Raw genomic sequence first — 22,594 nt, forward strand, 5'->3', positions numbered from 1 at the left:
GAGATTACCCCCTTAGATATTGAACGAAAATAAGTTTTTCCATAAACAATGTTATAGAGGAATTTCGGTCTATCCCTCCCAAATAAGTATCGAACATCAATACCCAGCCCTACCTGCGACCCATGAAATGATAATATTTTATCCGTGATCGCTTTGAATGTGTTTATTTTGAATGATAGTTTATTCCCTCACCTCTTGTCTTGCAGGAATGAACTTCACCGTGGTCCAGGGCGCTGCGTTTTCCTCCCCTCCCTCCCCAGACTCCCCGCTTCCGCTCCATTCGTACCCGGCCTCGGCGCTGCCCGGCCAGGCAGGCAGAGCGGGGATGCCCCTGGTGGGTGTGGCTGGTCTGGAGGTGCTGGCTCAGAAGAGGCTGGAGCAAACCAGCACGTCTCTGGAGGCCGCTCTCAAAGTGGTGGAGAACAGACTGGCAGAGGGAGGCACCGTGGATGGGTAAGTACTACTGATCTACACTCTACACTGCCTCTTACTTCCTTCCTTCCACAACTAGACATTCAATATGTATCTATTAGCAACTGAAGATAAAGGTGGAGTCAGCTGTTCTAATCCACAATCACTTATTGTTCAAATCGGTGAATATTTCTTCAAGATCCGCTACCTGTCCGTACTGTGTGCTTGCTTGCTGGAAAATAAATCCAGTGTTAATACACAACTTTGGCTCTGTAAATGGGTATGTAAACAAAGAGCTAGCTACGGTGGCTCGGTCCGTGCCACATTGTTTGTATTCCTGGATTTTTTTTTTTTCAACTTAATTTTGATAACAAGCTTTCTCCTAAATCGCAGACTCCACCTTTTAACATGAGTGGCAGTCAGCAGCAGCTCAAGTGAATCTTTGACCGGTAGATTTTTTGTTGTTGTTGTAAAGATGGACACCTTTGGCAATTTATGCTGTCATTATTTATAGAAATAATACGACTTATTTAAACTATTATGGAAATATAGAACTAGTTGAAATGTAAATAAGAAACACAAGTTTTAATAAAAAGTAAAGAAATGTGAAATAGTCTCAGCAGGGCTTTGTAACATAGTATGTTTTGTTTCGCCAGTGGCAGCGGCACAGTGAAGGCAGCGGGGAATATCCTGGACGACATCGGCAGTATGTTCGACGACCTGGCCTTCCAGCTGGACGCCATGTTGGAGTGACATCACCAAACAGCTGCTGCTTCACACGGACACAGTTATTGTTTCTCTAGAGAGCAACACGTAAGCACACAGAGAGGTAGAAGCACATGGATATGAACCTTTGATGCTGCTTTGGCCCTCTCTCTCTATGACTCTGTATGAATTTAATTTTAAAGTGCACATTTGAGGATTTCCTGCACAACTCTTTTTTGCCTCGATATTGCCCGACACGAGCACTTGGCCCCCTGGGACACACACACCGGGGAATGTTATTTGGAGCGAAAATGGAAAAAAATGGCGGCTGCAAGACCAGCTTCCATATGATTGTGTTTTTGTGTGTGTGAGTTCACTATGTTATATTGAAAGGGAATGAGGGTCCATTTTTTTGTATTCACGTTACTTGTTAATGTATAGATAAAAGTCTATGGTGGCACTGTGTATGTGTGTAGTCAGATATCTTTATACTGAGTATATTTATACTGCTATATGTTTGTTTTTTTAACAAATGGAGTTCCTATGGACTGTTTCACTGTTTAAGCATTCTAGTTCTATATAAATATATATTTTGCTGCTTATTGTCTATGCCATGGGGAAAATCTAGTTTATTGTATTGAAAAGCAGCATATTCCATGTGTTTGTACTAGAGATGATTTGACATGTTTTTACCAAAGTCTTCCGACTCTAACACTTTTACAGGTGGCCTCAGGCTGCTATGAATTGGAGTTACTGTACGTTTCCAAAGAATGGGACATGCTCTGAAATACATGTCAATGGATGCCCTGTTTTAAAGCATTTCAATAAGATGTCAACCTTCTGGAAGTGAAGAACTTCAAAGTGACTAAACACTATAAGAGAATGGGTTTATACTGTATATAGAGTTTGGAGACTAGCCTGGCAGCGCCCGCCTACATACTTCTGCTCAATTTTCATTTCCCTTCAGTAGTCAGTCTGGGCCTGCGGTATATTCTAAGGTTAACTCCGGACAGATTTTTGCCGGTCCAATCAGCGAACAGAGGGAGTGGCTCAGAAGTCCGGCATGCGTCACGACCAAACGTGATGCGATTGGTTGGCAGATCCAGAGTGGCACTGGGCAGATCCAATAGTTTTAAACTTCAACAGACACCCGCCTTCAAGTGAGTGAATGTTTGTCAATGGAGCGATTCCAGACCTTCTGTACAAATGAAATGAAGTACGATGGTCTGGTGGGACCAGGCTAGTTGGAGACTGGAGTGCGCCAAAACTTTACATGTTTAATTATAAACAAATAATAAGTTAATGAATTTATAAAAAATACAAATAAATGGCTATTGTTACTGTGTTAATTACACTTTTAATTAATACTGTACATGATGTCAGTATATTATCAGTATAAAGAAATAACCAAAAGTGATCAAATTTGAAAATTTTATAAATAAATATTTACTTTTTCAATGAAAATTCTGTGCTTTGCTGCTCTTATATGTACAGTTTCTACAGTGTCACCTAAAACCAAAAGCAAGAGCTGGTGCGTTATTTGTATGACTAAATCAAAGCGGGTCGTCAAAAAATATAAAATTGTGAATACAGAATCTAAAAAAAGATATAAACGTATTATCGGTTGACCATTTACAGACAGAATAAGAGAAGATAGAATGAATTGTACATTTTAACAATCCATTTTTAAACACTTTTATGATGCTTCCATTTAAATGATTCCAGCACTGACTACTAAACAGAAGAGCAGGGACCTCTGACAGAGCAAACAGTGGCTGTGTTTGAAAAGCCTTATACTAACGTCCTACTCATACTAGTTTTTACGTCAATTTGAGTATGTTCTGGTTGTGTATGCAAGTTTGTATAGGCGAGAAATGCCCGGATGAGAAGTTACTTCTGGGAAGATTCTGTGTATGTATCGATAGGTTACTTTTCTTATGTCCCACAATGCATTGCGTCTTTTGAAACGACACAGAAGTTTTTTTTTTTTATTCTTTATTGCTTCTGTATACTTCAGTGTAAACGGTCCAATGAACCTTGCATACACAATTGATGGTTAAGTCGTATATATGGAGTACATACATGTTGAGTATGTATGGAGGGAGGACGGAGGGCTGTTACAACACAGCTATTGGCTTAGTCAGATCATTTTGGGGGTTCAATTTGGCTTTGTTGCATTTCTTTTGTTTTTGCCCTTGTTGAATAATTATGTTGAATAATGTTTTTCAGCATGAACTGACAATGTGATCCCATGTCATTTAAAACATAGATATAATTGAATATGTTACTATGGATTTGTTGTGTATGATTTGAACCCAGGACCAGCTTTATGAGACAACTTACTGAGCATCACCAACATTAGTGTATTGGTCCCAGGGCTCTCAAAAGGAATGGCAGGGTCAATTTAAGGTCATGGAATTAAGCACTGTCATTTCCTGACTGTCCCTGAACCTAGCAAAACTGACTTTTGTTACATTTGACTCCTGGGAGCCCAATATGATGCTTTCATTAATCCATATGACTGTACATTCACAGTCAAGTGTACAGTCATTGACGCTCTTAATTGTTGAATGCCTGTTTGTGAGCCGTCCTCTTTCAGTGAGACCACCATAGAAAAGCCATCAGCAGCCATCTTTAATCCTACCTTTTAAAGCAGTGGCATGTTCTAATGTGTTAAAGCTTTGGCACTATACAGTATGTTCCTCTGTTCTATTTCGATGGATGCCTGTTACTGAGTGTTGTACCATCCTGGAAATCATTAAAAAGGATCATTTGTACTGAGTGTAAGTCGAATGGAGAGATGTGATTGATTGACAGTGTTTTTTGGCAATGTACTGTTTCCAAGGTTAAGAATTGACTAAATTACACCACAGGCTCAATGTCGTTGAATCCAATTTTATATTTGTCAATGCTCAATCAGTTCCAATACAGAGAATCGGACCTGCACACTTTAGAGGCGAGCCATGCTATGAGGCAAATCAGGCAACTACCTAGAGCCCCGTGGCCCCCAACATGCCCTCTTTATATTTTGTCCCCATATTTATTGGTTTTATAAAGATCTCTTTACAATTTAGTATCATCAGGATGTCTAATTACTCAACTTCTACCTGCCGGCTTCCCTCACCTGCCGCTGTATACGCAGCTGCCGCTCAGAAGAAGCTGCATAAGCAGAAGGAGCAAGATAACGGCCCAGCCGCTGCACTCTCTCAGGTAAGAGGTGGCTATAGGAATAGCCGAAAAAAATTACTCTCCTCGGTCATATTTGTATTATCATGTTGTAGTCGCGCGTAATATGCCCCCTCCCCCACACTTCCCGCTTCCCAGAACTTTCATTTGTTAGAGTCGACAAGTCACACTCCCCCTGAATGTCGGTGATTTGTATTTCTTCTATATTTGAATTGACTCTCCTCCTTAAGCGTCGGTCATTTGTAGCGTATTACTTCTGTCTCACTCCTGGCCTATACGCTCCTGGCCTACAGCTATAGGCTACATTTTGCTTCTGTAAATGCACACTATTTTTCCGTTTCAGAAGCAGCTGTCTCTTATAATTATATTCTTTCTTCACAAGTGACATCTATTTTGCCGGGAGTTTTTCCTCAGATGAGCTAATGGTCTAAGTGCAGGGGGTGTCTGTCATATTGTTGTTTACGGACTGTGAAGCCTGCTGAGGCAAATGGCTGATATGGCTATATTAAGAAAAACTGATTTCATTTTACTTTTCAACTAACCCACTGTTGTTTCCACATTTTCCTACAGTTGCTGCAGCCCAAAACTGCCCCCCCACCCCCACACCCATTTGCTGCTTCCCGAAGTAGTATGTAGGAGGTAAGTCTGTATGTTTTTTTTAACATGGTTAAATGTTTAATGAGGCCTGTGCTCTGAATACATGTAGACAATGCCTACATCACATCTCTGATACGCTCTGAATCTCTCATACATATGTCATAAGGCCTTCCTAACAACAGAAATGCACAGAAAATCCCTGTAATGTGGGTGCATCCACCAATTACATGTTGGCTCACTATTTACATTACAAAGCAAGCAAAAGAGTATTCTCCTAATAATGTACAGTTTTTAACTTACATTGTAAACAGGTATGGATTAAACAAGTGCTGTATGCATTAAAAGCACTTTTCAATATAGCTTTTCCTGAAATTCTCTGCTGAAAGTTGTCATAAACAAATGCCTGTGTGCACATATTTGAACTGAGGCTTCACTAAATATTGTGACAAAATATCAGATTACTGTTTTAATGAAAACAATTAACAATTCACCAGCACAGATGGATAAACAGTTTAAAATGTAATGTTTGTGCACACTGTAAAAGATAGCTTACATTCCAGATCTCTACCACTAGATATGTGTTCCTAAACATTGAACGTTACATGTGTAAACCGTGAAACAGAATAACATTTTTGTTTTCGACCAGCAGAATGAACTAAAACCAATGTGTTGTTCTGTATGAACACTTTGAGCCATGACTTGTAATACTGACTACACTTAACATTGTACAATTACCCCTTTAATCCATACGTTAATTTGGTTTATAATGTGATAAATCAATATAAAATATTTTGCTTACTTCATAATGCAATAGGTGAACCACAATGTAATAAGTTGGAACATTATGTGCAAAATGTTATTACATTATCCACCCAGCAATTTGTTACAATATTGACAGGGCCCAGGAGTTCCCCGTCACAGTGGTCAGCAGACAGTTCCCCTTCGCCTTGCTGTATTTTTTTTATTAACCTTTATTTTTCCAGGAATATACTCATTGAGATTCAAAATCTCTTTTTCAAGAGAGTCCTGGCCAAGAAGGCAGCATAAAAACATAAAAGTTTCACATTAAAAAACAAAATTTCACACTTAAAACAAGACACAAAACTATCAATAAAGGTGAGAAACACTGCATCTTGCGTTTTCACATCTCAATTCCATTTGATTTGATTAGTAAGTACCTGAGCCCATGTCTTCTGCAGGACAAGGACAGGAAAATGACAGAGTTGGAGTGTTCCTGCCCTAAAGCGTGTTCGCTCATGGCCAGCTTCACACTGCCTTCAGCAGAGGTAAGCGTGCCAGAGGTCTGAGGGTGTTTGTGGGAGACAATGAGGACGGCCTGACAGACAATATTGCCGATAAAGAACTGCTTTAGCTGCACACCATAAGCCGTATCGACTGTGACGTTATAGTCGGCGAGAATTCTGACTGGAGTATATTGGAGAGGTTTTCAGAAAGGGGGAGGGTGAGGAAAGGAGAGATTTTTTAATTTTTTTTATTTTGGCAGTCCCTAGGTACACCGTGGACCCATAGTTATGTTCCAACACATTTAAAAAGTGCGTTTTGCATAATATGTGACCTTTAATATCAACAGATGGAAGATACATAGGCAACTTATGAATGATAAAATAAATTGTATATTAGAAAAAATTATTTTAGAAACGTGATTGGACTTATTCCGTTTACTAATTTATCTAATACCATCTCACAGTGACTCTGTTTTTCACTTTATGGTTAGCAGTTTTCATTCTGTTTAATTAAAGATACCTAAGCAGTGTATCACCTACACAAATCAAATGAGGCCAACTGTACACATTCTACACAACTACATTCATATGCTGCAGAATGCTGATTGCTGACACCTTCTGCTGTGTGTAGGAGCAGACAGTGGCAGGGCCTTTTTTACTTAGAGTTATTAATTGTATTATAAGTGCAATTGTACTTTGACAGTTTAAAATAAAGTTGAAAGAATGATAAAACTATTTTTATTGGACTAGGAATCCTTTGTCTTTTGCCCAACTTCGACAAAGGACCAACTAATTAGGCCGTGTCCTGTACCCATCATAATGGCTGCCATATATATATATATATATATATATATATATATATATATATATATATATATATATATATATATATAAAAATAAATATATACTTATGTTTTAGCCTATTTCAATTTATTATTCTGGACTGGCCCTGTAGAGCACTTTGAATTGCCGACTAATTTTTTCTTTATTTTCCGACTTCTAGTGTCTGTTTTCCAGCATTGTGCTGCAATTTACACCACAGTCACGTCTGTGGGCAGCTTTTATCCAGTAAATATTTTCTATTTTCGTCTGATACTACAGCATGTATGTCTTGCTGAAAAGTTGAAATAAAGTTAGAAAAAAATATATGATCAGGAGCTCTCTTCTGATTGGCCAACTTTCCTAACGTGCTATCCAGCCAATCAGCGAGCAGTCCGTGAGCGTATATAAACACTGGAGCGCTGTCTGCACACCATCCCCTTCTCTCGTTAAAATTCAGAAAAAAACCCGATCGCTAAAAATGTCTGGACGAGGAAAGGGTGCCGGTAAGGTCAGAGCAAAGGCAAAGACCCGCTCCTCTCGTGCTGGGCTTCAGTTCCCCGTGGGTCGTGTCCACAGGCTGCTGAGAAAAGGCAACTATGCTCACCGCGTCGGAGCCGGAGCTCCGGTGTATCTGGCGGCGGTGCTGGAGTACCTGACCGCTGAGATCCTGGAGCTGGCTGGTAACGCTGCCCGCGACAACAAGAAGAGCAGGATCATCCCCCGTCACCTGCAGCTGGCCGTCCGCAACGACGAGGAGCTCAACAAGCTGCTGGGCGGAGTGACCATCGCTCAGGGCGGCGTGCTGCCCAACATCCAGGCGGTGCTGCTGCCCAAGAAGACCGAGAAGGTCTCTAAGAAGTAAACACCAAGGCTGATTCACCTAAACACAAAGGCTCTTTTAAGAGCCACACACTTCAAACTAAAGATGAAACGCTCCACAATGTAACAATATGTCAGCACTGGATAAGGACAGGCTATAAACATACTGAAACAAAGTATCAAATATTCAGCTTTACTTCATGCAAACTAGTTTTGGAAGGCCGGTTATATAACTTCACATCTACTGTATTTCTGATCAGATCTACTATGACATTTATGGATTTCCAAAGTCTAGACTGCCTACAATATCAATATTTACCTGAAAATAAATATTTCAAATAATACATTTTATAATTGGGGGTTATTTATTACACAAAGGCTCTTTGTAGTTCCTGTTGAAGGCTAAATGCAGATGTTCACAGCCGTACCAAAGATACAATGATGATGATCACTACATTAATAAATTACAATGTCTTGTATGGGCTATCTGTGTTTATTAAATAGTGCATTATTGTGAATTATTAACATTTAATTATTATTTGGCCCACTGCATCAGAATGTAAAGCTACCTGTGGACCAATGTGTCATTTTATGAATACATTTTAAACTATGTGCTGTTTGATCGACGATACAATTTAAAATAAATCTGATTTTTCTGTTGTTAAATCTCCTGTGAGGATTTGAAAGAAAATGTCCTCATGAAATGTCTTCAGCAGCTCTGTGAAGGTTCTAAAGATCACTGTACAGGTCAGTCATGCAGCCATTGAATACATTCTAACATATCACTAACATGTCACATTATTTTAATACTACACATGTCTTAATTCATCAGAAACAGTTCAGTTTAACGAGCCAACAAACATACACATTGGTCTTGACACGAATAACTTAAACTAACCTTAAGAAAGGCAAAACATGTCATTAAATCCCCAGATAAAATGCAGAGCAGAGTTCAACCCTCTGTTTCCTCAGTGGCAGCTAAAGGCCTGATGACAATGATCAACATTTAAATAACATTTCAATATTAAATAAAGGTGTTTTTATATCAAAGCACATGAGGGACTTAAAATCCTGCCTGATTAAATTATATAATAATAAGGAGACTAATCAAAATGAAAAATCCCTGACGAGAAAGGTTCACTTTTAAAAACAGCTGCTGAGTTTGGCTCCTCCCACAACAGAGTCGCCTCTGTCCTCTCTCACGTCCGCAGAGAGGCTTTAAATACCGAGTCAGCCAGCTCTCAACTCATTCTTCTTTTTGGAGCTGAAAATCTGTTGACTCTAAAATGTCTGGTCGAGGAAAAGGAGGCAAGGGACTCGGGAAAGGAGGCGCTAAGCGTCACCGTAAAGTTCTCCGTGATAACATCCAGGGAATCACCAAACCCGCCATCCGCCGTCTGGCTCGCCGTGGCGGAGTGAAGCGTATCTCCGGTCTGATCTACGAGGAGACCCGCGGTGTGCTCAAGGTTTTCCTGGAGAACGTTATCCGTGACGCCGTCACCTACACCGAGCACGCCAAGAGGAAGACCGTCACCGCCATGGACGTGGTGTACGCTCTGAAGAGGCAGGGCCGCACACTGTACGGCTTCGGAGGTTAAACAGGACCGATCATAACAACAACCCAACGGCTCTTTTAAGAGCCACGCACAACGTTTAAAGAGATTATTCCTAGAAATGTTCGAAATCTAGATTTCATAATGCTTATGCAGTAGCCTACTACTATAAAGTAGGCTAGTCCTAGAATTAGACCTAATTTATACATCTGCTATAAAATAAATTATATACTAAGTATATAATTTGTTTGATTGCAGTTATTAATTTACACCAAACTCTAGATTGTGCTAAATCAAATGTAAATGTGGCTATTTCTGCTTTCCTTAGATTAAACAGACTTGCAGCAAGATGAGCATTTTATATACTTACCCATCAATATGGTACACTACCCATTTCATCTGGTCAATCTTGAGTATACACTGCCTGCTCTAAATGTACATGAAACATGGTCCATATCAGTGTTTCGTAATGACCACTCTATAGAAAGATGTATTTATTAAATACATCTTTCAACCCACTCTTTCAACATACTCTCAGTTGTAGGCTTCCAATTCAATATGTTTGCCTGGTTTTATATTATGTGTATGAACAATATCAACATTTCATATAATTAACTAAAAGAAAAATAATATCTATACTGTTACAGTATAGATATTCCCTTTAGATCTGGTTATTTTTCTAATACAGGTATTATAATTATTGACACTAAATTATGAAGAAAAAAAAGTGTGTGCAGGGCCAGTGAAAATGTACAAGGGGCCAGTAAAACTCGGATCCACTGGCCCAGCGGGCCAGTAGGGAAAAAAAGTTATGTTGAACCCTGATTTAATGGAAATAGTCTTGGCAGTAATAAAGTTAAGTAAAGTCTGAGAAACTGGAATTACTATATTCTAACATGGATTAATTACATTCTAACTGGGTGTGTCAGAAGTGAACATTTTCTAAGGAATATTCTCACAACTGAATAAACAAACTTTCCTCACAGGACAATGTGATCCCTGCAACACTGTTTGAAGCTAGAAAGCTGTCCTGAAAAGTCACTCTTTTCAAAGTTGGTTTACAAACATATTCTAGTCATTCTACATTTAGTTCCAGGTTCCTCAAAATAATTTAGTTTAGATTTTTGATGATAGGCTCTGCACATGTAACCCCTCCCCCTTCTCTAAAACTGCATAGTGCACATTTAAAGTAATACATATTTGACTCATTCCACATGTCTTTCAACGAGCCTCCTTTATACACAACCAATTCATATAAATTCATGATAAATCTTAAAAATGTGCTCATAGGGACGAGCACATCGTGTCTGCGCATGCTCAGTCTAGAACAACACAACAGCCAATCCTTTGCGAGGGATGACACATTCTAATTTACATCAGGCAGCTTATAAAGTCAGCCTTGCAACTTCATTACAGTATTCTATTCAGCTGATCCTTCACTGATCCGAACATGCCTGGAGCAGAGACCGTCAAAGCGCCCAAGAAGGGCTCCAAGAAAGCCGTGTCCAAAGCCGTCTCCAAGACCGGCAAGAAGAGGCGCAAGTCCAGGAAAGAGAGCTACGCCATCTACGTGTACAAAGTGCTGAAGCAAGTCCACCCCGACACCGGCATCTCCTCCAAGGCGATGGGCATCATGAACTCCTTCGTGAGCGACATCTTTGAGCGTATTGCCGGAGAAGCTTCCCGCCTCGCTCAATACAACAAGCGCCGCACCATCACCTCCCGGGAGATCCAGACCGCCGTCCGCCTCCTGCTGCCCGGTGAGCTGGCCAAGCACGCCGTGTCTGAGGGAACCAAGGCTGTCACCAAGTACACCAGTTCCAAGTAAAACATCCCGACGTTATTCAACAAAACAAAGGCTCTTTTAAGAGCCACCCACATCCCCAAAGAGTTTCCACTTTCTCAAAACTACTTAAAATTCTAATAAAGGATGATCTTTTAAAGGCTATCAAAGTTTACCAGCTGTTATCCAACAATACTAAATAATAGAGGCCTGACTACTTTTGCCCACTTTACTGTCCTATACAGTACAATTGAGTGTACACTGGGATTTTCTAGAATATTGTATGAAATGGGAATGTCAGTTTAATCTGTCACTAGACACTACACATTGTGGTGCACTACAACAAACTGCAGGTCACCTTTTTAAGGTAATCCTTTTTCTCCAAAGGCTACAATGTATGAAAAATCACACTTTCCTAGTCTTTCAATACGTCTGTCTGGTATTTTATCTAGTATGTAAATGCAACATCCATAGACAAGTGCAGTGTGGCTCACTGTTGAGACATTTTGAAATGTTCTATTACCAGTGACAAAGAACAGCTCAAAAACACATGTCCATTTTCACACACGATGAAAAAAATAAAAAAATGTGTGAAAAGTGTTTTGTATAGGACAGTTTTGCCATAATATGCTGCCCTTTAATACAACATGTATCAATCAATCAGCCATTACAACATCAAAACATATCATACAGTATTTGACAAAGCCTAAATGACGTAAAACAATTACTTTCAACATTAACATTATTTTTAATACAGAAATCAAAGTGTTTTTTATATTGCATTAACTTCTGGGAGTCGAGCAAATCTACTGACAGAACGCCTCCTACAAACTGGAGCTGATTAAAGAAATGAATTCAGTGCAGAATAAATAAAAATTAATTTACTGAAATGTGACATCGGATCATTATTATCTTAATGCGTTGTGTTGTCAGTCTCTTCGTGTTAATTCTAACATTCGATTGAAACAAAGTATTTCCCCAGCGGATCCATATTGTCAGGAGTCCGTCTGACGGCCCGAGTCACCGGCATCATCCGTGTGTTTACTTCCACCAGAAACAGCTCTGATTTAAACCCAAAGAGACTCGCCACTACTGCCATTAAACTGTTCTTCGCTAGTCATATGTCCCTGCTAACTGGAAAACAAATTTAACATTAAATACACATCATTTTTAACCAGTTTAAGAAACGAAATGTGAAAGAAAGTCGCTGCGAGTTGCTCGAAGTGACGGTGTATCGGAGAGGTTTGAAGCTTCCTGGAGTTAAATAGACGCCTCCATGGCTTTAGAAATGAGCTCAGTCTGAAGAGAAAAAGTTTTTCTTTCTGCTAGAATAACATGTATGGTGTAAAACCTTTCTCTCATATGAGTTTTATCCCTGAAATGTGGAGGAGAAAACACAAAGTGTCGCCGCATTTGAGCCAGGCAGCAGAGCGGCTGTGTGCTTGACTCTCCACGGTTCTCATGTGCTGTATAAATGCCGCCTCGTGCACTCAGTTCAGAATAGTTCAGACGAACGAACACAGTGAACAGTAAAGATGGCAGAAGAAGAAGCTCCAGCAGTTGCCCCGGTCAAAGCCCCGGCTAAGGCCGCAAAGAAGAAGGCTGCTGCCAAGCCCAAGAAGGAAGGACCCACCCTCCCGAAGCAGATCATCAGCGCCGTGGCCGCGTCCAAGGAGCGCAAGGGAGTGTCTCTGTCTGCGGTGAAAAAGGCTCTGGCCGCTGAAGGCGTTGATGTGGCCAAGGCCAACAAACGCATCAACATCGCCGTGACCAAGCTGGTGACCAACGGGATTCTGGTCCAGACTAAAGGGACCGGAGCCTCCGGCTCTTTCAAGCTCGCCAAGAAGGAGCCCAAAGCCGCCAAACCAGTGAAGAAAGTGGTGAAGAAAGCCCCCGTTAAAGCCAAGAAGCCCGCCATCAAGAAGTCCCCAAAGAAGAAGGCACCAGCAGCAAAGAAAGCAGTAGCAGCCAAGAAGTCTCCGAAGAAGGCAGCGGCCAAGAAAGCCGTCAAGAAGCCCGCAGTGAAGACTCCCAAGAAGGCTCCCGCTAAAAAGGCTGTGAAGAAAACCCCGGTGAAGAAAGCTCCCGTGAAGAAAACCCCGGTGAAGAAAGCTCCAGTAAAGAAAACTGCAGCTAAGAAGGCAAAGAAGTAAAGCGCTCCTTCATCCAGCATCACTCACCAAAGGCTCTTTTAAGAGCCACCACATCATACTAAAGAGATTTTCCTACAGCATGATCTAACACAACTAGGCTTTATGTTCGTTGTAGCTTATGCGTGAAACAATGTAACATTTTGCAATAACAGGCTACGCCACATAAAATTGAAGGAACAAAGTAACAAATGGATGAACTAGGCTACTATAGGCTTATTGAATAACTAGGCTATAGCCTAATACTTAGCAGGGACCAGGAATGGTTTAACACTTTGTAGGCTAATGTTCCTAAAACATGAAAAAACAATTTACACCGCGACAGCGAATGTTTCTATATTTCTTCACAATTGTATATTTATTTAAAGTAATAAATAAGTAGTACTACTATTTAAATATGGTCATTAACAACCCTGTACTGGGATGGTTGCAACGTGTACAATGTATCTAAATAATCAAATCAAATACTAGACATTAAGGAGTATTTTGCTTAATATTTCAACTAGTCATTTTTTAAATAATGAAAACCACTACTAGGCCTGTTACTACTATAGGTCTAATTCAACATTTAAATACAATGGAATATCCAAACAATATAGTGACTCCTCTAGAAATGATGTTGTATACAGTATTAGGTTTTTAACATGTAAAATTAGGCCTAATATTACAACCCAGTACCACTTTAATAATATAATAATAATTAGAATAATATATTTTCTTGTAAACTAGTTTAGCTTCTAGTTTGACACATATTAGACATTTAGATTTTAAGATAAGAATATATTGATTAAGGATACAGAGATTTATTATCAGGACACTATCTGAAAAACAACATTTGATCAAGTTTTCTGTGAGTTTCGTCTCTGTTTCAAACACTGTACATATGAGCATACAGAGTCAATTTCATCACTCTAGCTTGTTTCTGTTTGGAGAAATGCAGGGTGTTACAAACGTCCCTGGTCTCCCCTATTTACTATATTAATATAGTATAATACTCAATGTCTATAGTAGTAAGTTACTATAGTATAGTTACTCAATTACCTTTGTAAGTAGTAACTATATTGGTAGATCATAGTTAGGCTTACTCAATAACTAGTCTTTGTAGTAGCTCATTCATTTTTCATTCTTCACTCAGTAACAACCTTTACACATTCTTGTACCTTATTGTAAAGTGTTACCCAATCTAAACCCTTCACTGAGACTCTTAGGAGACTACTCTTTTAAACAGGAAATTTACATGAGGTGATTTAATGTCAGAAATACTTTCAGGGGGCAATCTGGTTTGTAACACTTCCGATTTAGAATATGTAGAAATGCAATAGGCCAATGTGTAAAGTATTATTATTATTATTATTATTATTATTATTATTATTATTATTATTATTATTATTATTATTATTATTATTATTATTATTATTATTACCAGAAAGTTTAGCCTAACAATAACAATCTAACAATAGTAATCAAATACATATGAACAATATAACATGTAGCCTACACAATGTAAGTACTGGAAAAACTAGAAACATGAAGTAGGCTAATACGTCTACAAATAGCTCTATTGATATTGTTAAGTAGCCTCTAGTCTAAAAGTCGCTAAATATAGCGACAAAATCGCTAAATTGGCAACACTGCACATCAGTCTAGTTCAGATGTCCACTGTGTGTCCTGTTATACTCCTTACTGTCAGTAGGTGGCAGGATTGAGCCGTGGTGGAGGAGTGGTTAGTTTGAATTTATTCTGTCCAATAGTTGATCATCTACAGCGCGCGCTTCTCTCTGTCTGGACCAATCAACGCTGAGCTCGTGCCGGCAGTTCCTTTATAAAGCCGCTGTTCACAGGCAGAATCCATTCTTGCTTTCAAAAAACTGAGAAACCAAAATGGCCAGAACCAAGCAGACAGCCCGTAAATCCACCGGAGGCAAAGCTCCCAGGAAGCAGCTCGCTACCAAAGCTGCCCGCAAGAGCGCCCCCGCCACCGGCGGAGTGAAGAAGCCCCATCGTTACAGGCCCGGTACCGTGGCTCTGAGAGAGATCCGTCGCTACCAGAAGTCCACCGAGCTGCTGATCCGCAAGCTGCCCTTCCAGCGCCTGGTGAGGGAGATCGCTCAGGACTTCAAGACCGACCTGCGCTTCCAGAGCTCCGCCGTCATGGCTCTGCAGGAGGCCAGCGAGGCTTACCTGGTCGGCCTGTTCGAGGACACCAACCTGTGCGCCATCCACGCCAAGAGGGTCACCATCATGCCCAAAGACATCCAGCTGGCCCGCCGCATCCGTGGAGAGAGAGCTTAAACGGACCACCTCTACCAACACCAACAACGGCTCTTTTAAGAGCCACACACTCGCAACCATGGAGCAAAATGTCCTCAAATCAGATTTGCTCATTGTAATAACAAACCTATTACTCTCTCGGCCCATACGGGTCACATTATTAAATCTGGTACGTTTTATATCTTACATAAACCTTGTTAATTTTGCACTGATAAATCTATTTCGTGAATGGATTGTTTATTTTTCAGTTTACTAACGTTATACACATTTGTATATTGATACTTTTTTTAAGAGACCTGGATATAGGTTAATATATTCTGTGTATTATAAACGTACATGTATAACCATTGCAATTGCCTACTCTTGCCAAATAGTTAAATTCGCCTCTGCACCATAGATAGTATAACACTAATGCACCTTCATATACCATATGCTCTGCATACACAAACCATGTAACAAAGATTTGATCAGAAATAGATGTGAAGTTAAATATTTATTTTCGGGTAGGCTAAATATTCATATTGTAGTCTAGACCTCTGAAATCCATAAATGTCCCTGTATATGATCAGAAATAGATGTGAAATTAAATGACCTGCCCTCCAAAACTAGTTTGCATGAAGTGAAGCTGAATATTTGATACTTTGTTTCAATATGTTTATAGCCTGCCCTTAACCAGTGCTGACATATTGTTACATTGTGGAGCGTTTCATCTTTAGTTTGAAGTGTGTGGCCCTTAAAAGAGCCTTTGTGTTTAGGTGGATCAGCCTTGGTGTTTACTTCTTGGAGACCTTCTCAGTCTTCTTGGGCAGCAGCACCGCCTGGATGTTGGGCAGCACGCCGCCCTGAGCGATGGTCACTCCGCCCAGCAGCTTGTTGAGCTCCTCGTCGTTGCGGACGGCCAGCTGCAGGTGACGGGGGATGATCCTGCTCTTCTTGTTGTCGCGGGCAGCGTTACCAGCCAGCTCCAGGATCTCAGCGGTCAGGTACTCCAGCACCGCCGCTAGATACACCGGAGCTCCGGCTCCGACGCGGTGGGCATAGTTGCCTTTTCTCAGCAGCCTGTGGACCAGTGACGTGCGGTGAGGTCAGTGAGTGGGTAGGCACTGAGTTCTGAAAGCCAGATTTCTCTAAACCTATATATTGTTAAATCAAAAACAATAAACAACAAACAGGCACGCACGGCCGATTTCAAATAAATTCCTCCCTTTCTTTCTTTCTTTCTCTCTCACTCACTCACACACACACACACACACACACACACAGACGGGACGTATATGAAATGTCACGACGGTGACTTCAGGTTTGCCCGTAGCCTACTGTAGTTTGGTCTAAATGATTAAACATCGCATCCATCGACTTAACGGACCCGTCCCTCACACCGAGGGCCGAAAAACGTAAGGCAACAAGTCAAACCTTCGCCGATTCAAACTACCGGTACTACTTCTATTCAACTTAAAAATAAAAGACAGACTTCATCATTATGTAGGACTACAGCATAACTGATGGCAACTCCACTCCATAAACTTTATCTTAATAGATAAAGTACCAGTAGCATATGCCCCATGGACCTGTCCAGCATCAGAATGTAACCATTTATCCACATTGCAGAGCTTAGGTTTGTCCGTCAGTAACAATGAAAACACAACTGCTCAATTGAATATAAAATGCAGAATGGATTGCACTCGGTATCAATTCATCCAACTTTATTATTAAATAAACCCCAAAAAAGTTTCTGACTCACCAATCTGACTCCCTGGCTGTAGAAATAAGCAAGACGATAGTAATCCAGTGACAGTCTGACTGACAGCACAGCTAGCTAGCTAGCAAGCATCCTTCCGTTCATGTAGGCTACCTGTCCGTTTGAAATGCTCGAACATTGTTTGTCCCTGTTGCTGCTGTACACCGTCCAAGGCTGGCGCAGGCCTTTCTCTTGCTATTCATTCTGTTCCTTTTTAAATTATAATCCAATTTGTTAAAATTCCTCCAGTCTGAAATATCTGCGGGCACGGCAGCTGCAATGTTGACTTAAAAATCCGCGGGGGTAACGAGACGTGAATGAGCATAGTCAACGTAATGACGTTGGCCTAAGCTGCGTAAATGTCTAGTAATATCTCGATTTTAATTGGTCCATGAATGATATGTAACGTAAAGGCTTATGTGGCATACCATTTACGTAAAAAAGGCACAAAGAATTATGCTTATTTGCGTACATGTTAAATAATACAGAATCAAGTGCGCATGCGCGAAAACTTTTTTTTTCTTGCCGTCCACAATGAATAGGCGCAAAGGCACTGATTCTTTGCCGTACACAATGAATGGGAAACAGCAAAGGCACAATATTTTTTTGGCGTAACTTACTAACTGCCACGTTTCTAATCAAAACGTCTACACTTTTTTAAAGTAATCGCGGATTACATGTAAAGATCGAAATAATTAACAGTAATAATACAAATATAAGTTTATTAAATAAAAAAAATATTTTATTTTATTTTATTTATTTATTTTTGCACACGGCGCCAGGGTAGGCACTGCCTACCCTGCCTACCCTGACCGCACGTCACTGCTGTGGACACGACCCACGGGGAACTGGAGCCCGGCACGAGAGGAGCGGGTCTTTGCCTTTGCTCTGACCTTACCGGCACCCTTTCCTCGTCCAGACATTTTTTAGCGATTGGGGTATTATCTTGAATTTTTCTGAAATCCAACGAGAGAAGACGATAACGTGCAGACAGCGCTCCAGTGAATATATACGCTCACGGACTGCTCGCTGATTGGCTGGATAGCACGTTAGGAAAGTTGGTCAATCAGAAGAGAGCTTCTGATCATATATTTTTTTTCTAACTTTATTTAAACTTTTCAGCAAGACATACATACTGTAGTATCAAACAAAAATAGAAATTATTTACTGGATAAAAGCTGCCCACAGACGTGACTGTGGTGTAAATTGCAGCACAATGCTGGAAAACAGATACACAAGAAAAGAAAGAAAAAATAAGACAGCAATTCAAAGTGCGATACAAACTCTTTCCGGCATCAACATGACTGGTTCTTGCGTTTACGGTTGTTACAATCGATATTCCACCGGCGGAAAGTTGAAGTTTTACAGGATTCCTAAAGGATTACATCCATTTCAGAGTAATCGGCGGCGTCTGTGGTTGAAGGCGATCAAACGAGTGGACTGGAATGAGACAATTATCAAAAATGCTCGGGTCTGCGGCGCTCACTTTATATCAGGTATATGATACGAGTGTAAATAAAGGTTTGAGATTAAATTAAAATTAAATTGTGTGTTTTATGTGCAGGTGTGGCGTCATTGGACTATAATATTCCCGATTTTGTGCCTTCTGTGTTTGTGTACACAAAACAGAGCCAGAACCCCGATGCAAAGATTGACAGGTGATTAGAGTTACCCACTTGAACTTCTCAGTCGTTTTTAGTTTATTTTCCTCTCTTACATAAGCGTTGGTGTCTACAGCTACCGTTTTGAGATATGGATCAGTCTAGTAGCCTACATTTCTGTTTTTTTCTTACTGTAGGTACCATAGGAAAAGGAGGAGAGATGACAGACCTAATAACACTGCAGCAAAACAACCTGTTCCTCCTGAAACTCCAGCACAAGAATCCAGCATGGATCATTGTTCTGGTATGAATATATTTCATCTTACAATTAACTGATTGATTGTCAGGGAATTCAGGGAGAAAATATTAGAAGAGTTTTCCAAGTGGTTTTGGAAATAACTATGTTTCTGAAACGTTTTTTAATACACACTGTTTTTGGGTATTGTTTCTCCCATGCCTCACCTCCTCCTCTCTTATTCTTCCCCTATTTGTCCTCCTCTTTACCTATCCTCCTATTAATCATACCACAATATAGGCCTATACCTATTTTAAACTACTTAAATAGAGTTATGGGAATGGGGTAAAGTATAATGGAAACCTCCTGGACTGAAAGAGTCGGTGTGCTCCTAGTGTGTGTGTGTGTGTGTGTGTGTGTGTGTGTGTGTGTGTGTGTGTGTGTGTGTGTGCTCCTGCCATGCCTCCAATTGCATATGCAGCACATGATAATTTTTCACTTTTCTATATTAAAGCTGAAGATGATGTCCCAGTTCCAAAGAGGGAGTACGACGATCTGAACCTGAGACATGCACAGCCAACTTCAGGAGGAATATGTCAACCTGCGTAGAAATCATGTGCAAAACACTTCGAGTAGAGGACCACCTATTGGTTGTATTGATGAAATTAAGGTTGGGCCTATCGAATACTGACTTGGCATATAGATTTAAGATATCAAAAACCACCGCATCAAATATTTTGCGGAGCTGGGTCCCTGCTATGGCCTTGTTGCTCAAGCCCCTCATTAAATGGCCAAGCAAAGGGGCAATACTTAAAAATATGCCAAAAATAACTTTAAAATATGTCGGTGCATAATAGATTGCACAGAAATTTTCATTGCTAGACCCAGTAATCTGACTTCCAGGGCCCAGACGTGGTCAAATTATAAACACAACAACACCATTAAATATTTGCATCAGCATCACTCCAGCTGGTGCAATTTCATTTCTGTCTCCTGGGTGGGGTGGACGGGTTTCAGACAAGCAGATCACTAGAGAGTCAGGTTTCTTCAAACTTTTGGAGCCTAAGGATGAGGTATTAGCAGGATTTCTCACCAGAGACGAGCTCGCGGCTTATGGCGCATCCCTTCGTATCCCTCATTTCACCAAAGGGAAAAAGCAGCTTTCTGCACAGGAAGTGGACACATCGAGACAACTTTCTCGTGTCAGGATCCATGTAGAACGAGTTATTGGTCGGTGGAAAAACTTTAAGATTCTACAAACAGTTATCCCAGTGTCGCAGGTTGATTTATTAGATGATGTTGTGACTGTATGTGGTGCCCTCACAAACCTCTCCAAAAGTGTTGTTCCCAAATGAGTTACACATAACTCTACTACTACTCATAATGTATGAGTCAAGGTGATTTGCATTTGTTAAATATGTATTTACTGTACAGTATGTTTATCATAAAATGTAACTTTTACATCCAGTAACAACTTTGTTTGTTGAAAACATTTAGCTTTCTCTGAGTAAAACTTCTGGTATATTTAAGTGTGTGTGAATCTAGAAGAATTGCAAACTACATGTTGCATTTAAGTACAGTGAATTATTGCGGTTTCTTGCACTATATTATTATTATTGATGCCTTAACTCACTAAAACAGGTGAATGAGTATGTTGCTTAAGTAGAGAGTAAAGTGGACTAATGGAGAATATTGAATGTAAATGAGATATAATGTGAATTAGAATAGGATGTACAATGTGATTCATATGTGATGCACTTATACAGTCTAAGACTGAATAAGAGAGACTCAGGAGAAATGTTTTGTATTTTATTTGTGAATTTGAATAGAGACGCAACTTGGATGATGAACTGAGCAGTCGTGTCTTCATTTCTTCTTACCATTTTCTGTATAGTGAATAATGGTCCTTTCCCCCCCAGATTCTCTCAACAATTCAGTGTAGTATCACTTTTATTTGTAATGATGTTATTGATAGATTATACAAACAACATAGGTACCATTAAAGTGCAATTAAACATTAAAAACATATAAAATAGGAATATGTACAATACAATATATAATCAAACAGGTTCTGTATGTTTCAAACAGTAAATAATAATTTGAGGTCGCAAATTACATACATACATATATAGCATTACAGAATAAAACAATGTATTGTTGCACTGAAGTGCATCTACACACAGCAGTCAATAACAGCAACATTAATTAATTGTAATGAAAAGGCTGTTGATGAATTCAGTAATTCAAACTTTAATAAATGGACCAGATTCAGATTGATATTTTTGACCAAATACTTCAATATAGATGAGTATTGGTGCTATCATTTAAACATTTACACAATGAGAGGTAAGACAATCCATATCCAACATCATATCTGGTCTCTTATCACAATATAATACATTATATTGCCCAGTCCTAAATAAAGGCATTCAAGCCTCAACTCTAACACATTTCCTACATGCCCATTTTGCTGGCTTCCTTTTTATTTGTGCACAGCTGTAGTGAATTTGGTTTTTGCATTGGACACAGATAATCATTTTTCCAAAATCTGGCCTTTCACAGTACTCACAGGCTCTCTGTTTCACCAAGGCAGGGTCATGTCTTCTCGTCAGAAGATAAAGAGATAAAGAAGTCATGTGCTTTTGGCAAAGCCTCCTGCAGAAACTCTTCATTTCTAAGAACACGTAGCACAACAAACTGCTCCTTTGTCCACAACACAAAGTCACAGTAGCTAACACCACACACACAAACATGTGAAGTTGAGTTTGATAGAAGTATGTGTGTGAATGTTTCAATGAGAATGACTTGTCCAGACAAAACTGCTTGTCTTCTGTACATCCTTGAAGGCTATCGCGGTATTTGTAGGGACACTTTATTTCTACCACCCCTTTGCCACAGCAGGTGCATCTTGCTATCCCATCTGGCGATGATCCAAGGTGTGGCTCAGAAGGATGCACTACTAATCCACATGAGCTGATGTGGAAATCTGGATGGCTTTGGGACATAAATGCAGTGTAGGCTTGTGTTGGAGCCATTTAGAGATTTTTTATGTTTAATAGATTTAAGTAAATACATTTTTTGTTCATGGTTTAAATTATGATTTACTAATTACTAAGTGTATCAAATGTTTATTCATATGTTTATTTATGCACTTGGTGGTGATTAGGTATTGGTGTCACCTGGGGAGTGAGGGGTGTTACCTCATTTAAGGGAGGAGAATGCCTGTCATTCAGGTTGGAAAGGCAGAGAGCCTACAGTTTTTTGACCGCGAGCTCTTGCGCGTTAAACACATTGCAACACATTATTTCACATTGAAAAGTATTGTTTTTTTTGTATATTAAGAACCCTGTTTTGGCTGCAAATCGATGGCATTTTTTGGAGTTTTTAATGTTTATTATTTTTTAGGAAAGTCAACCGGAGTTATTGTTTAAAATAAATCATTCTACACCAACGTAAACATCTCTCCGTGCGCGCTTATC

At 39.9% G+C, this 22,594-nt stretch overlaps 7 protein-coding genes across 8 annotated transcripts in view; 6 read left to right on the plus strand and 1 right to left on the minus strand.

Moving 5' to 3' along the window:
* LOC307267191 (caskin-2-like) overlaps positions 1 to 3,884 on the plus strand; it is a 58,294-nt gene extending 54,410 nt beyond the window's left edge. Inside the window, exons 20-21 of one of the 2 annotated variants that reach the window (XM_080049445.1) lie at positions 180 to 453; positions 1,068 to 3,884. In XM_080049445.1, the coding sequence (XP_079905571.1) occupies positions 180 to 453; positions 1,068 to 1,164 (371 nt within the window). In that variant the 3' untranslated portion in view covers positions 1,165 to 3,884. The remainder of the gene's footprint in view (positions 1 to 179; positions 454 to 1,067) is intronic. The other variant, XM_080049446.1, reaches the window with a different exon arrangement.
* Positions 3,885 to 7,443: 3,559 nt separating this feature from the next.
* LOC307267369 (histone H2A-like) lies at positions 7,444 to 7,827 on the plus strand (the record flags this gene model as incomplete). Its single annotated transcript, XM_080049683.1, has 1 exon — positions 7,444 to 7,827. The coding sequence occupies one exon, from the start codon at positions 7,444 to 7,446 to the stop codon at positions 7,825 to 7,827; it is 384 nt and encodes a 127-aa protein (XP_079905809.1).
* A 1,243-nt stretch (positions 7,828 to 9,070) lies between these two features.
* Positions 9,071 to 9,382, plus strand: LOC307266985 (histone H4; the record flags this gene model as incomplete). The annotated part of the gene is made up of 1 exon (XM_080049142.1): positions 9,071 to 9,382. The coding sequence occupies one exon, from the start codon at positions 9,071 to 9,073 to the stop codon at positions 9,380 to 9,382; it is 312 nt and encodes a 103-aa protein (XP_079905268.1).
* A 1,405-nt stretch (positions 9,383 to 10,787) lies between these two features.
* Positions 10,788 to 11,165, plus strand: LOC307267099 (histone H2B type 2-E-like; the record flags this gene model as incomplete). The annotated part of the gene is made up of 1 exon (XM_080049309.1): positions 10,788 to 11,165. The coding sequence occupies one exon, from the start codon at positions 10,788 to 10,790 to the stop codon at positions 11,163 to 11,165; it is 378 nt and encodes a 125-aa protein (XP_079905435.1).
* A 1,490-nt stretch (positions 11,166 to 12,655) lies between these two features.
* Positions 12,656 to 13,273, plus strand: LOC307267093 (histone H1-like; the record flags this gene model as incomplete). The annotated part of the gene is made up of 1 exon (XM_080049303.1): positions 12,656 to 13,273. The coding sequence occupies one exon, from the start codon at positions 12,656 to 12,658 to the stop codon at positions 13,271 to 13,273; it is 618 nt and encodes a 205-aa protein (XP_079905429.1).
* Positions 13,274 to 15,151: 1,878 nt separating this feature from the next.
* LOC307267095 (histone H3.2) lies at positions 15,152 to 15,562 on the plus strand (the record flags this gene model as incomplete). Its single annotated transcript, XM_080049305.1, has 1 exon — positions 15,152 to 15,562. The coding sequence occupies one exon, from the start codon at positions 15,152 to 15,154 to the stop codon at positions 15,560 to 15,562; it is 411 nt and encodes a 136-aa protein (XP_079905431.1).
* A 752-nt stretch (positions 15,563 to 16,314) lies between these two features.
* On the minus strand, positions 16,315 to 18,202 carry LOC307267096 (histone H2A-like; the record flags this gene model as incomplete). The annotated part of the gene is made up of 2 exons (XM_080049306.1): positions 16,315 to 16,600; positions 18,087 to 18,202. The coding sequence occupies 2 exons, from the start codon at positions 18,200 to 18,202 to the stop codon at positions 16,315 to 16,317; spliced, it is 402 nt and encodes a 133-aa protein (XP_079905432.1).
* Between the last annotated feature and the right edge of the window lie 4,392 nt (positions 18,203 to 22,594).

Source organism: Ammodytes marinus, assembly GCF_949987685.1.
Source record: "Ammodytes marinus genome assembly, chromosome: 20".
NCBI lineage: Eukaryota > Metazoa > Chordata > Actinopteri > Uranoscopiformes > Ammodytidae > Ammodytes > Ammodytes marinus.